Source organism: Nyctereutes procyonoides, unplaced genomic scaffold (genome assembly GCF_905146905.1).
Source record: "Nyctereutes procyonoides isolate TBG_1078 unplaced genomic scaffold, NYPRO_anot_genome, whole genome shotgun sequence".
NCBI lineage: Eukaryota > Metazoa > Chordata > Mammalia > Carnivora > Canidae > Nyctereutes > Nyctereutes procyonoides.
This window is the reverse complement of record NW_026575125.1, coordinates 107348425-107363734: the sequence shown is the minus strand read 5'-3', so window position 1 is coordinate 107363734 and position 15310 is coordinate 107348425. Positions and strand designations below refer to the sequence as shown.

Below are 15310 nucleotides of genomic sequence, written 5' to 3'. Positions count from 1 at the left end.
CCACCTCCAGCCCACAAAATCTTTTTTTTTTAATTTAAAGAATTTATTTATCTATTCACAGAGACCCAGAGAGAGACAAAGAGGCAGAGGGAGAAGCAGGCTCCATGCAGGGAGCCCAATGCCGGACTCTACCCTGAGTCTTCAGGATCAGGCTCTGGGCCGCAGGCAGCGCTAAACTGCTGCGCCACCAGGGCTGCCCGAAATCTTAAGTAGAGGTGTTATATTGAAATCAGGCAACACATAACCTTTGAAATAAGAGTGAGGGAAGGCAGAGCTTTACCTCCTTCCTTTCCTCTCTCATTCCAATACCAAGCAGTCCCCAAGGCAGCTTCCTAGTGTCCTGCAGAGCACAGTCTGAAGTTATGGGAAGTTACCCATAACCCCATGAGTACTCTTTTACCAGTGGTACTGGGTAGAGTTGATGGTCTTGGTAGCAGGGAGCCTTTACTATACAGGAGAGATGAGGAAAGAGTTTGGTCTTTTTCCCCAATGCAATTTAAAGTGGGTAACTTTTTTTTTAAGTGGGTAACTTTTGTGCTTAGCATATTCCCACCTTTCTTTTTCTATCCCTCCTTTATTCCTTACCCCTTGCCCTCCTGAGTGTCCAAAGCCACCTACAGCAGAATCTTGCCCACATCCATCCTGTCCTTTGAAATCATTTTCTTCTATAACCAAACCGTCCTCTTGTCCTAAATACAGCTTGGTATTACAATGAGGTCAGTATTGTTTGCGGGAGTCACTGGCAGTCCAGTGATATTCCCAGCTGGTTTTGACATTTGACAAGAGGAACTTCCAGTTCATACAAGTCTGTAGTTGGTGAGTTTGGTAGTTTTAGTTTTTACACCTAGGTAATTTTACCTTTCAAGTTTCAAGTTGTAAAAGCAGGGGGCACCTGGTTGACTCGGTCGGTAGAGCACGAGACTCTCAATCTTGGGGTTGTGAGTTTGAGCCCCACATTGGGTGTAAAGATTACTTAAAAACAAAATCTTTAATAAAAAATAAAGTGTAAAAGCAGTATAATACTGGTTATAGCAAAATCGGAGAATAGAGAAAACTAGCATGTTAATTCCCCAACTACTATCATTTGAGTCATTTTTTATGAGCATTTCATAAAAAAAGGTTAGCAAACCATTTGAGGATTGCTAATGTTTTCAGCAGCAGTGATAAAGAGGACAAGCAATGTGTTCTGAGGTGTTTGAGTCAGGAGTCTGCCAAATAAGCAGGCCCTGCTTTTAATTCTCCCCAGAAGGTCAGCAGTCCCATGCTGTTTGTAATAAAGTTCCTGCCCAGAGTTATGTCTCGGACTTCTTCCTCTACTACCAACTTTCCCTGCTGTCACAACGTTTCCTTAAAACTTGCTGTTTTTTTTTTTTTTTAAAACTTGCTGTTTTTACAACAAATGCCCAGTTGCTCCTTTGCTCTTAGCAACCCACCTCCACATCCCCAAAATCTCCATTGGTCTTTTATATCTCTAGTAAGCATTGACTGAGAACCACGATTGTATAGCTGACCTCAGCTGGGGTTTAGATCGCTTGCTGTCCATATATCTATTTCTGGGGAAGAGACTTGGTCTCCACAGGCATGTTGGACCCAAATGCATTTGGTTAACTTTTTATTTGTGGAGTGACCTAGTCAATACCTGATGTAGTATCTCTGGTGTGTATTGATTTTTTTTTTTACCTTTAATTTGTCACAATAATGGGCAACAGAATGCTTCTAAAGTACATTAGAGTAAAGAGGGACTGGTATGATGGGACCAAGTCATGAGAATTCAAACTATAATGGTTACTGTGGCAACGGTAGGATAGATGCAAGAAACATTTCTGTGGAAGGTAGGCAGACAGGCTTGGTGACTTATTAGACACAGGAAAGAAACAATACCTGACATTTGAAGGAACAAAGATCAGTCTTATTTTTTTCCTTTGGTTTCCCAATAATGCCTAGCATTAAAAAAATATTTATTTGAGAGAGAGAGCATGAGTGAGGGGCAGAGCAGAGGGAGGGGGGCAAAGCAGACCCCCCCCTACTGAGCAGGGAGCCTGACGCAGGACTCGATCCCAGGACCCTGAGATTATGACCTGAGCCAAAGGCAGATGCTTAACCGACTGAGCTACCCAGGTGCCCCATGCCTAGCATTTTAAATAAAAAGATTATTCAGTGATGCCTGCAAAGATTTAGACCAAGGGTACCAGGAAAATGGTGATCCTGCTAACAGAGAAAGATGGAAATTTGGCTATTTCTTGAGCCTCACTCTGCTGACCCTCTTGCTTTCCTACTGTGAGATTCCAGGATTAAATCATGGCTAGCAATACTAGCCAGTGTATGACATGAGCATTGGGGTTACTGGTTTCAGAGTCTTCTCCTTGGTTGAGAGGATGGATGCAGAATGCTTTCCACCGCTGAGCCATTTCCCTGTCACTTTTACTGGACTGTTGTCTTGACTTCATCCTATGAGGTTAGAATCCCATGGCCTGATGATTGTGTGCTATATTTTAAGTTAGCCACTTTTATGCAAAGGAAAGGCCCGAAGGTCACAGTCAGATGCAGAGATTTGAGTTCTTCACATTCCTCAGTTCATGCATTATCATCATCTTTTTTTTTTACTTAATAAACATACATATAGTGCTTACTGTTTGCTAGAAACTGTCCTAGGTTTATAAATAGCAATGTCAACTCATTTAACCCGCATAGCAACCTTATATGAAGTAGGAACTATTATTAACCCCATTTTGAAGATGGGAAAGCCAAGTTCCAGAGAAGTGCGTAATTTGTCTAAGAGCATGTAGCTAGTATGCTCTGCAGCACAGATCCAAACCAAGGCAGATGGTTCCAGAGTCCATGCCCTTAATGACTGTGCCATGCTGGAAGGCCTTGTGTTTCATTTGTTCCTTCTTTTATTCCTTCCTTCCTTCATTATTCTCCACACTTAATTTCCTCTTTACCCCTGTAACAACCATTCTAATTTACTTGATGTATATCCTTCAGTTTGTATGTTTTTGTTAAATGTATATTCATGTTCTGTGTGCCCATCTAGTTCAATTTTCATAAATCATATGCTGATATAATCCTCTTTTTTCTTTCTATTCTTGTCTCTGAAACTGTTTTTAAGATATAGCCACATTACTGGTTTATACCCAGTATCTTGCTTCTAACTGCTTCATAGCACTTTAGTTTCTTTAGCTATATTTTTTGTTAGTGTGATTCAAGATCAATTTTTAAAATGATACTGACCCAAGAAGGAAGTAGACTCTATTCCAGAGATATAAATAAAAGTCTTCAGATTGGTAGTTGTTGGTCACAATCCCAGAGTTGTTGAGTCACCAGGTGACTTTTAACAAGGCATTTGACATCTTTACACTACCTTGATGACAAAAAATTAGACTGAAAGTTGGAGTCCTCAACCCTTGACACGTTGAGACTCATAGCTACTACAAATATGAATGAAAATGTGAAATGTGGCAGAGGCCACCATTAGGATATGACTATAGAATCAGCCTTGTTATTTTCTTATATATAATATGTATTATATACTATATTACATAACTATATTCATATAGTTAGACCTTCAACTGCCTCTAGAGTCTAAAACTGAATTTCAGGGGGATCCCTGGGTGGCTCAGCAGTTTAGCACCTGCCTTCGGCCCCAGGGCGTGATCCTGGGGTCCTGGGATCGAGTCCCACATCGGGCTCGCTGCATGGAGCCTGCTTTTCCCTCTGCCTGTGTCTCTGCCTCTCTCTCTCTTTGTGTCTCTCATGAATAAATAAATAAAATATATATATTTTTAAAACTGAATTTCATGATATAGTAAACATTTCATTGAATAGTAACATTTAATAATGTTTAAAAGCCTTTCGGTAAAACCCTTATCGTTTGTTATTTGAGAAAATATATGCATCCACAAAATACAAATGGATTGTATTCCAGTAGAACTAAGTGTGAGTTGCTTGGAACTCAGGACAATATTGTCTGATAGACATCATGGTTAGGTTTCCAGGGTAACTCATAAAAGCTCATTTAATCTATAATGATGTGCTATATGTATGCAATGAAAAAAATCACAAAACTGTTTTGTGGTTCAAATAAGGGAAAGTTTAGAAAACAAACTCATATACTTAGAAAAAACTCATTATATGATCTAGGCATTTAATGCAAGCTATTTAGTCCTTTAATCAACTCTGTGAAGTAGATATTCTTCCCATTTTATAGTTGAAAAAAATGCAGTTCAGAAAGGTTAAACACTTTGCACCAGAACACAGAGCTCCTAATAGGCAGAGATGGAGTTCCCAGGCCTCTCAGACTCGAGCTCCACACGCCATCCAGCTTACTGTATTGAAGGAAAAGTGTGTGTTGAAATGCAGTTGAAATAGAGATTGAACATGAGATTATTATTTATCTTAAATCCTGATGCTTGAGCAAAAGTAGGTTTAGCTAGAGCGGGTGAGTAGGAATATGAAGATATTTTTGGAGATTCTGGAAGTCACTGCTGACTACATGCAGGGTAGGTGTCAGAGATTCTTGTGAGTATAGATCTCATTTCATTTCTGAGCATAATCCCTTTTCTTTCCCTTGATATGTGATCTCACTAGCAGTACTTGTAGTGCTTATCGGCTCTAGTTAGGGCCGTTTGGGGGACTTGTAAATGGAACAGAGAGTGAGATATTCCTTTAGATAATTAGACTGGAATTGAACAAAAAGACAAGGCAGGAGAGGACTGAAAGAGAATGTGTGTTTGAGGGAGGGAAATTGCTCAAAATGGAATTAACCAAGCTATGAGCAGCACAGCACAAATGGAAGAGTTTGTGTTCTGCATAATCATATGGAAAAGAAAAATCGTAAAAAAAAAAAAAAAGAAAAAAGAAAAATCGTGGTAAGGAAGGGATATTGCATATAAAAATTTCACTGGCTTCAAGAATCTCACTCTCTTATGTCAGATCATTTGTTTTCTAGGGAAGCTGAGAGGTTGGTGGAAATAGAGGGGAGCCTTGTGTACCCCACTGGTTTCCCCTCCACCCCATAAATTGGATGTTTCTCACTTATAAAACTTCTATAGAGATAAGTAATGATCTCTAAGATAAACTTATCTGACAAATGAATTTTAAAAGCAGTGATTTAACTCAATTTTGTATGCGCTTTTTTATTGGTGTCTAATTACTTTTAGTCCTGTGTCTGACATGATAATTTGTTTTAATAGCGTGCAGTTAATTTATAACAGGATTCAATCTTAGGGGGAGTAGCTGGATGTTCAGATTTGTAACATATGTTTCAATCACTGGAATGGAGCATGTAACTTATACTGTAAGTGCATGGTTCAGTGAAAACAGTTAAATAGGTCTGTGATTATATTTATAATTTCATATTCTTTGAATCTAAAATGTGCATTTTGCCAAGTGAGAAATTCTGGCTCACTTAGAATATGACAGGGGTGGATTTAATGTAATTGCATATTCCAAATAAAATGCTCATGAAAATGTTGACCTATTACAGATGGATGAAGTTGGCATCACCGAATATGTAAAAGGAGATAATCGCAAATTTGAAATCTGGTATGCTGGCAAGGAAGAAGTTTATATTGTCCAGGTTAGTCATTGAAATATTTTTTTAAAAGATTTTATTTATTTATCCATGAGAAACACACAGAGAGAGGCAGAGACATAGGCAGAGGGAGAAGCAGGCTCCATGCAGGGAGCCCGATGCAGGACTCGATCCCAGGTCTCCAGGATCACGCCCTGAGCCAAAGGCAGACGCTCAACCACTGAGCCACCTAGGTGTCCCTGCCATTGAAATATTATTTTAGAAACCGTAATGTGCATTAAGACACGAAAGTCTAAGTTTTGCAAACATGCATAATTTTGGTTACATTATTATAAAAGTTCTCACTCCTTTCCTGCAGGACACTTAAATATTATTTGATATTTTTGTGACACAGGTATTCAGTTTTCAGTTGTATGTGGTTTCTCTAACTTGAGATGTGCCGTTGGGGCTTTCTAGGGCTTTGAATTTTTACAACCACACCAGGATACTTACCAACTCTAGCTAGTAGCCAAGAACATGCCAGGTGCATCTCTGTCCCCATCAAGTTTCTGGAGTTACAGGTTTATAATGGTTCTGAGTGCCTCTTGCACTTGGCATTCTGATTGTGAGACACAGGGATGTGACAGTTCACATTTGATCATTGTCTCTGAAAAATAGGCTTAACAGCACACTTAATCTTATGAAAAAGATCAAAATTAGAATATGCTTAAAGCTCTGGCTTGATGTGCTATAAGGGCCCAACCTGTTTCAGAGAAGAGGAGAGGAATGAGAAAATTTGTATTTGTATCATGACTTGTGACAATGTGAACGTCCAGAGTACTCTGTGTTTTTTCTTTGTTGTAATTCTGCATTAGGTGATTAGAATCCATAAAAATATATTTTCTTGGCTTGATTTAGATGTAGGACTTCTTGCTATCCTTCTACAAACTTGTAAGTTATCAAGATTATAGCAGATTGTCTTTTCCGAAACAGAACTTGTTTTATTTTACCGAAATTAAACATAAAAGCATTTATAGTTTTATAAAACATAAAAGCATTTATAGTTTTATAAAAAGCATTTATAGTTTTATAAAAAGGACCCACCAAATTAAATAAATACATAAATAAATAAAAGGACCCTCCTACAAAGGAAAACGAAGTTAGGTTATGTTTCAGTTTTTCTCTGAGCATTGTTTTTTAAGGGTTCAAAATGGTTTTGACTTTTTGTTTTGTTTTGTTTTGTTTTTTTTTTTTGGTTTTGACTCTTACGTCATCTCACTGATAGCTACTTAACTTGCTTCTTAGAAGTTTTCAGAAGCAAAATGGTACAGTTTGAATATAGTGGTTTAGGATGTGGATCATGCTTGATATATATAGTTACATTTGTTTCATTAGAAAGGGTTCTTTTTCAAAGGAAACATGTCTCCCCCTCCCCCCTTTCAAACATCCTTAGGCTCCGAACGTAGATGTGAAGATGACATGGTTAAAAGAAATAAGAAGTATTTTGTTGAAGCAACAGGAACTTATGACAGGTAATTTTAGAATAAGTACAGTGACAGATCATTGACTTAGGTTTTGTGATAGTTGGTACAGGGAATGGGGCTGATATTTACTTTAGACTATAACGAAAGGGTTTGTTAAACTAATTAGTAGAAAGTCAATATTCAGGGGGTTGTTTAAACTCTTTTGGAGAATGAACTTTACACTAGAAAGTGAACTCTGGTACTTGAGAAGCAGTTGCAAAGTACTATAGCAAACGAACTGCATTAAATTAATTCTGAACCCTTCTCAGGAGTCAACTCTACCAAAGACCTCAAGGCGTCACTGCTTGGTGGTGTTGGAATGATGATGTTTATAGTTATAAACTTGAATTTCTGGATAAAATATTACATACTTCAGTCCTTTTCCATATTTTAAATCCAGACCAGCCTTTCCTCTGGTTACCTCACACGTTTGAAGGTTAACTCTCATGGGAATGGTGTGTATGTGTGTGTGTGTGTGTGTGGGGGGGGCACTTGCATGTGTGAAGGACATTGGTTTCCAAGGGAGAAGTGTGGCTTCTCAATGATGCTTCCATAAGCTTTGTTTTAATCCACAGTTAAAAAACGAAAGCAGCATAATCCCTTAACGGAACAGGATCAGCTTTCTTCTCAGCGGAATGATGAGTAAGTGATTATTCTCGAAGAAATATCACTCCTGCAATCTTCTGGGTTTTGTATGTACAGGAGACAGTGTCATGATCAAGTATTTCAGAGACAGAAACTACCCTCCCTTTTAGCAATTACTCATCAAATTCCTTAAACACATCATCTTCTCAGCTCTATCCTTACACTTGGAGCCTGACAAGTGTTGGAGTCCTCAACAGTTATCCCATTGTTCTCCTTGATGTTAAAAATAATATGAGAGTTTGGGCTAATTTTTAAGCATGATTACAAATGCTTTGTTCTCGGTATATTCTGAGGGGGAGTGGTGTGTAGGTGAAAAGTGGCTGCACTCCTGGTTTTCTCTTCAAAATATTTTTGGTCACCTTCAATCTGATTGGAGAAAGAGAGTTGTAAGAATGATGAAGGACTGGCAGGCACTGCTGGCCCACAGCTCCATAGTCCCTAGATGGAGACAGCTGGCTGGCAACTTGGCTTCTCTTTCTATGTATGGATCAGAGAGGAGGTATGGGTCTGGGGAGGGAACTGTGCCTACATACAACCATGAAGTCTTTGAGGAAGGTAGCAGTCCCAAATGGAGGCACTGCTGCTGGTTTGGAGATGTCTTCATATTTGCCTCTAGGAATCCTAAAAGGCAGAGCTGCCCATAGAACACGTGCATATATGCAGAAAGAATCCCCACACTGATTCCAAAGCCTTTGCACAGAAATTCACCATATAGTGTCATCTGCACGATACAAGGATCATTGAATGGTTTATTAAAAATAATTAAATATGTTTTTTTCTGAGAAGGAGGGAGGGAGAGAGGGAAAGGGGAGGGATAGGGTAAAAGAGGGAGAAAGTCTTAAGCTAACTCTGTAGTGAGCGGCACGGGGCTCAATCTCATGACACTGAGGTCGTGACCTGAGCCAGAATCAAGAGTTGGATACTTAACCAACTGAGTCACCCAGGTGCCCCCCAAAATATTCTTTAAAAAAAAATTTTTAAATAAAGGGATGTCTGGCTGGTTCAGTCAGTTAAGTGTCTGCCTTTGGCTCAGGTCATGATCCCAGGGTCCTGGGATCGAGCCCTGAGTCGAGCCCCCTGCTTAGTGGAGAGTCTGCTTCTCCCTCTTCCTCTGCTCGTCCCTTCAGCTCATGCTTGCTTTCTCTCTGAAATAGATAAATATAATCTTTTATAAAATTTAAAATATAATAAAAATACTCTTTTTCTCTTTGTTGCATATTATCTTTTAGAGGTAGCTAAAAATCAAGATCAAAGTGCTGGTTCATCTGGGGCTTTAGGAAAATCATTTAAAAGTCCCAGTGGAAGTCTTTATCTTCCAGAGTCACAATACTCAATCTTTTGTGATAGATTATGGAAAGAAAGTCTTTAGATTTCCTATAGTAATTGACTTTATAGTAGATGATACAACCCAATAGTATTAATCAAATTAAAATTTCAGTATCATTTATATACACCTTACCTAATTCACTGAGGTTAAAAGATCATATGGCAAGCAGCAGGGATTTTTAAAATAGTTTTCTGACTTTCCCTTCAAGAACCTCCTCTGTTCTATTCAGCCCATATGGCTCAGATGACAATCAGAGAGGAGGTATGGATATTCTCCTAGTTCAGGGACGGACATGGGAGACCAACAGAGGCCGTGATGGCCATCGCCAGAACTTTTATGGGAGCTATTGGGAAGGAATAGCTCCCATAAAAGTTTTTTTTTTCCAATATTTTTTTTCCTTTGAAATTAAAAGTTCTATTAAGCCTATGAGCTTAGGTTTACTAGGGCCACTTCTCCTTACACACGTGACTGGGGGAAACAGGGCAGCAGGGAACGGGAATGAACACAGTGGAAAAGCAATGCTGAAATAGATTCCTGATGACGTCACTTAAGCACCTGGATCTGTACGTATTCAGAATTAGTCCTTAGACTCTGTTGCATGAACCAATAAATTCCTCTTTTTATGGGATTTTTTTGTTTACATTTTTCCAACTGTATGGAATTACAGTTGATGCTTAAAATTCATGGATATTTATTTATTTTTAAAGATTTTATTTATTTATTCATGAGAGATACACACAGAGAGAGAGGCAGAGACACAGGCAGAGGAAGAAGCAGGCTTTCTGCAAGCAGCCTGATATGGGACTCGATCCTGGATCCCGGGATCACGTCCTGAGCTGAAGGCAGACGCTCAACCACTGAGCTACCCAGGCGTCCCCAAATTTGTAGATATTTAAAGAGTAAAACTTGATTTGATCTGTGTATGCATTGTGAGTTATTAATCCCAACCATCCTTTTGTGTGTGTTGTGTGTGGTGAGAACACTTAAGATCTACCTCTTAGCAAATTTCAAGTATATAATACAGCACACAATAGGAATTTTAAACAATATACCTGCTGTGGGTCCAGAAGGCAGTAATTTTCTCCTTGCATATTAAAAAGAGACCTTGCTGGCTTGGATCCTAGAATTTAAGCTTTTGTTATATCATGAACTATCATTCTACAGACTTAAGGGGGAAATCAGCTCTGTTTGAATGATTCTCAGAGCATGTTCTTAACCACGGTAATCAGTGGAAAAATGCCATTTTTAATTTTTTGTTATTCTTAAACTGGATAAAAACTCACTTATTTTTACACATTTACTGTTTCAGGAGGCAGCACGGATCTTTTATGGGTGCCGAGGAAACTGAATCGGAACACAGTGGCACTATGGTGGAGGTCCGGGAGGCAATTGCATCGGTTCAGGCTGAAGCCAATACAGGTATGCATAACGGTCCTAGGGACGTGAGACTCGTGGCTGTGCACATTGTTTTCTCCCACTGTTAACTTGGAAAATCTACCTGTCTATTACCTTCGTATAAAGAAAACAGAGTTAACCCATTTTTATAAGGCACTTTTGTTTTCCATATGCAAGATATTCTTTTTTTAAATTTTATTTTTTATTTTTTATTTTTATTTTTTTTAATAAATTTATTTTTTATTGGTGTTCAATTTGCCAACATACAGAATAACACCCAGTGCTCATCCCGTCAAGTGCCCCCCTCAGTGCCCGTCACCCAGTCACCCCCACCCCCCGCCCTCCTCCCCTTCCACCACCCCTAGTTCGTTTCCCAGAGTTAGGAGTCTCTCATGTTCTGTCTCCCTTTCTGATATTTCCCACTCATTTTTTTCTCCTTTCCCCTTTATTCCCTTTCACTATTTTTTATATTCCCCAAATGAATGAGACCATATAATGTTTGTCCTTCTCCGATTGACTTACTTCACTCAGCAGAATACCCTCCAGTTCCATCCACGTCGAAGCAAATGGTGGGTATTTGTCGTTTCTAATGGCTGAGGAATATTCCATTGTATACATAGACCACAGCTTCTTTATCCATTCATCTTTCGATGGACACTGAGGCTCCTTCCACAGTTTGGCTATTGTGGACATTGCTGCTATAAACATCGGGGTGCAGGTGTCCCGGCGTTTCACTGCATCTGTATCTTTGGGGTAAATCCCCAGCAGTGCAATTGCTGGGTTGTAGGGCAGGTCTATTTTTAACTCTGAGGAATCTCCACACAGTTTTCCAGAGTGGCTGCACCAGTTCACATTCCCACCAACAGTGCAAGAGGGTTCCCCTTTTTCCACATCCTCTCCAACATTTGTTGTTTCCTGTCTTGTTAATTTTCCCCATTCTCACTGGTGTGAGGTGGTATCTCCTTGTGGTTTTGATTTGTATTTCCCTGATGCATATGCAAGATATTCTGGTGGGTACTGCAGGTGGCTGGTTGTCAAAGCAGTACCTGGGCGAGTAGCATCAGCATCACATGGGAACTTTTAAGGAAGGCAGATTCTCTGTGTCTGCCCCAGACCTTCTGAGTCAGAAACTCGGGGAGGAGGACACCTGGGTGGCTCAGTCAGTTGAGCATCTGCCTTTGGCTCAGGTCATGATGCCAGGATTCTGGGATCGAGCCCTGCAGTGGGCTCACCACTTAGTGGGGAGTCTGCTTCTCCCTCTGCCCCTACCCCCTGCTCATGTGCTCTTTCTCTCAAACGAACAAATGAAAAATCTTAAAACAAAAACAAAAACCTCTGGGAGTGAGACCCAGCCATTTTTTATTTCACATGTTTTCCAAGTGATTCTTTCTGATGCATGCTCAAGTGTGGGAACTCCTTCTACATAGTACAGAGATGAATAAAACACATATGCCATAGCTGTAATGCATAGAGAAGAGTCATTTACAGCTGGAATATTTATTTTTCTTTTGCAAATTATCTCATTTAAACTGATTTCAAACAAGTTGTTTAAGTCAGCAAATATATCATGGCCTGTGTGCCCAGAATTGTGCAAAGCTTTGGGCATACAGTGTAATTAAGATACACTCAGCTGCCATCCATATGAAGCCAGGAGGGTAGAAGGATAATTCAACAAGCGATTAAAATTAAATATGGTAAGTGTTATAACAGAGAAGTGCAAGGTGCTGTAGAAGCACCTAAACAGCTCTGGGTAAACAGCACAGACTTTCCTAGAGAAATGCATACCAGAAATGCTCAACAGATGCCTGATACTCGATACTTAGATAAGACGGTCCATACTTCTCTACTAGTGGAAGAGAAACAAGTAATGACAATCTTGTTCAGCTGAAATCCACTTCCCTCGGGTCACCTATGCTGTGGCCTCCTGAGCGGTCAGGAGAGAGCCCAGTACCAATGTCTTCATTTGACAGATGAGGAAACCAAGTCAGGGAAAGTTGACATGACTTTTGAAGATAACCCGAATAACTTAGTGTGGCCAAGATGAGAGTCTGTTAATTCTCTGCTTATGTTAGACTGCTTAATCTCTATCAATTCAATATATTTTATGAATTAAGCACCTGTTATGCATTAGGCTCTTAGAGGACATACAAAGCATAACACATGGTCTCTGCCTAATAAGAGAGTTAAGACAAGTCAAAAATAATATTATCTGCTATTTGAGTAATAAAAATGCCCTTGAAAAATTTTTGGGGAAGGAATTATTTTCTTTAAGAAAGGGTAAATAGGGGCACCTGGGTAGCTCAGTGGTTTAGCGCTGCCTTCAGCTTGGGGCATGATCCCGGGGTCCCAGGATCGAGTCCCGCATGGGGCTCCCTGAGAGGAGCCTGCTTCTCCCTCTGCCTGTGGCTCTGCCTCTCTCTCAATCTGTCTCTCATGAATAAATAAATAAATAAATAAATAAAATCATTTAAAAAAAAGAAAGGGTAAATATTCCCTGGAACATTATTTAACTTACTATTTTTAATAACTGTCCCATCAACTCCAACCTGAAACCATTCTAAAAAGTAAAAAGGGTATATGACATTCTGGGCCCTTTCTGAAATATCAGAAATTCTAAACTAGTACAGGCTAGTCAGAGGTTTTATTGTATAAAGATACTGTTCTTGGACCATTGATGGTTCCAGCCTTGATTATTAACAGTTAGTTTTACTTCTCTCCCTGGGCTGGACCAGCACCATTAAGTAACTGCCCTGCTCCATGTTTTTCTTATAGTCTGGGCACAGATGTCATCACCTGCAGAGATCTCTGAAGACCCCGAGGAATGGCCCAGCAGCTATTTCTATGCTTCTTATGATGACAATGAAGAAGAAGAGAGGCCCCTAATGGTTAGTAATGGCGAGTTCAAATAAGTAAATAAGAACTCTTAGGGTCATATTATGGACACAGTAGGGAGGCACGCGGGGGCAATCTTCTGTCCATACCCTTGAGATCATTAGGTAGATTTCATAGTCAAAAGATTTGAAACCAGTCTTACCACTTCTCTCTGTAGGTAGAACTGGTTTGAGCTGTCTATACATGGTGCTCCTCCCGAAGTGGAGACAAATGGTCCATCATGCCAAGTCTCTCCACACATCGACCAGTTTGATCTTTAGTTCAACTTCACCACTGTGTTTCCAATCTAAGCATAGGAGTTAAAGTCAGAGAACAAAGGAGAGTCAGATATACTTTAAGAATCAGTTTAGATTCCAGATGGGAAAAGCTAGGGAATAAACTTTACAGGTATGAAACTATTGGATCACGTCTGGGAAATGTATTTTCGTGGGCTTCCAGAACATGTGTTAATGACACCAAATCGGCAGAACAGAGCAAGGGAGCACCCCATACGACTAAAGGGGTTTGCTTTAGAGTAAAAGTAACTTACAGAAGAAATCGTGTGCAGTGTGGTTAGGAGCCCAGTAGATTCTTAGGGAATATCTACAATTTTTTGAAGTCGGCAGCTTGGAGGGTGGGAATGCTGCTTTGCAAGGGAATGCTCTTTGGTGCCCTTCAGCGGAACAAATTCAGTTTGGCAGCTCTGATGTTGGCGTTAGGGAGTGATGGCATGTAGCATCCATTCTGGAATGCTTCTTTTTAAAAAGTAACAGAATATTCTTTCTCTTAATAATACAGTGACCGTGATACGTATTTGGCAGTGTCTTTAATGAATATTATCTGAGGATGGGAGAGGTAGTTGTTCGGATGTGAGCCAAAAAAAAAAAAAAAATCAGAGGAAGCCAGTTTGGGTTTAAATGTTTTCTGCAAGGTCTTAAGTAAGCATTTTCCCAGCTATGGTGTCAGAAAATAATGCAAATATGCAGAACTGATGGCTTTAATCATAGGGGATGGGAATGTGGAAAACCCCATAAACTCTCTCCTCTCACAATCATTCCCTGACTTGTGCTGCTAAAGAAAACATACAGAGGAGCAACACCCGGGTGAGCATCTGCCTTTGGTCCAGGGTGTGATCCTGGAGACCTGGGATCGAGGCCCACGTCAGGCTCCCTGCATGGAGCCTGCTTCTCCCCCTGCCTGTGTCTCTGCCTCTCTCTCTCTCTCTCTCTCTCTCTCTCTCTCTCTGTCTCTCTCTCTGTCTCTCATGAATAAAGTCTTTTTTTTATAAATTAATTTTTTATTGGTGTTCAATTTACCAACATACAGAATTAACACCCAGTGCTCATCCCGTCAAGTGTCCCCCTCAGTGCCCGTCACCCACTCACCCCCACCCCCCACCCTCCTCCCCTTCCACCACCCCTAGTTCATTTCCCAGAGTTAGGAGTCTTTATGTTCTGTCTCGCTTTCTGATATTTCCCACACATTTCTTCTCCCTTCCCTTATATTCCCTTTCACTATTATTTATATTCCCCAAATGAATGAGAACATACACTGTTTGTCCTTCTCCGATTGACTTACTTCATTCAGCAATAAATAAAGTCTTAAAAAAAAAGCAACACAGTGCGTTCTATATACTACCACCCCTACCACCCCCCAGGGTACCCCCAAAACAAAAAAGCAAAACAGGTTGGAATGAGCTGCTCTTTTAGCCTCACTTTTATCAAGTCAAAAACTAAGAAAGAGTGGGTGCTGCCTTCCTTGGAGAGTCCTGTGTCAGAGATGGCTCTCCTAATTTGATGAAGCTGCGAAGTTAAATGGCAAGTAGCTCTTCCCAGCCTGCTCCTCAGCCCATTTCATACAAGTACTGTTCAAAAGACCTTTAAGCCCAAGTGATGTGCATATTGTTTTCAGATTAATTCCTTTGCATGTGCACGGAATCGACGTTACGTAATTCTTTTAAAATATTTTTAGTTATGGTACTCTTTATTTTATATTACATTTTTAAATTTAAATTCAATTTGCCAACATACAATATAA

The 15310-nt window shown here is 39.9% G+C and overlaps 1 protein-coding gene across 1 annotated transcript in view; it reads left to right on the top strand.

Annotated features, from left to right (window-relative positions):
* Positions 1 to 15098, top strand: part of MCF2 (MCF.2 cell line derived transforming sequence) — a 61007-nt gene extending 45909 nt beyond the window's left edge. Inside the window, 4 exon segments of the mRNA XM_055338456.1 lie at positions 5486 to 5578; positions 6966 to 7044; positions 7611 to 7677; positions 15038 to 15098. Coding sequence (XP_055194431.1) covers positions 5486 to 5578; positions 6966 to 7044; positions 7611 to 7677; positions 15038 to 15098 — 300 coding nt within the window.
* Positions 15099 to 15310: the final 212 nt, after the last annotated feature.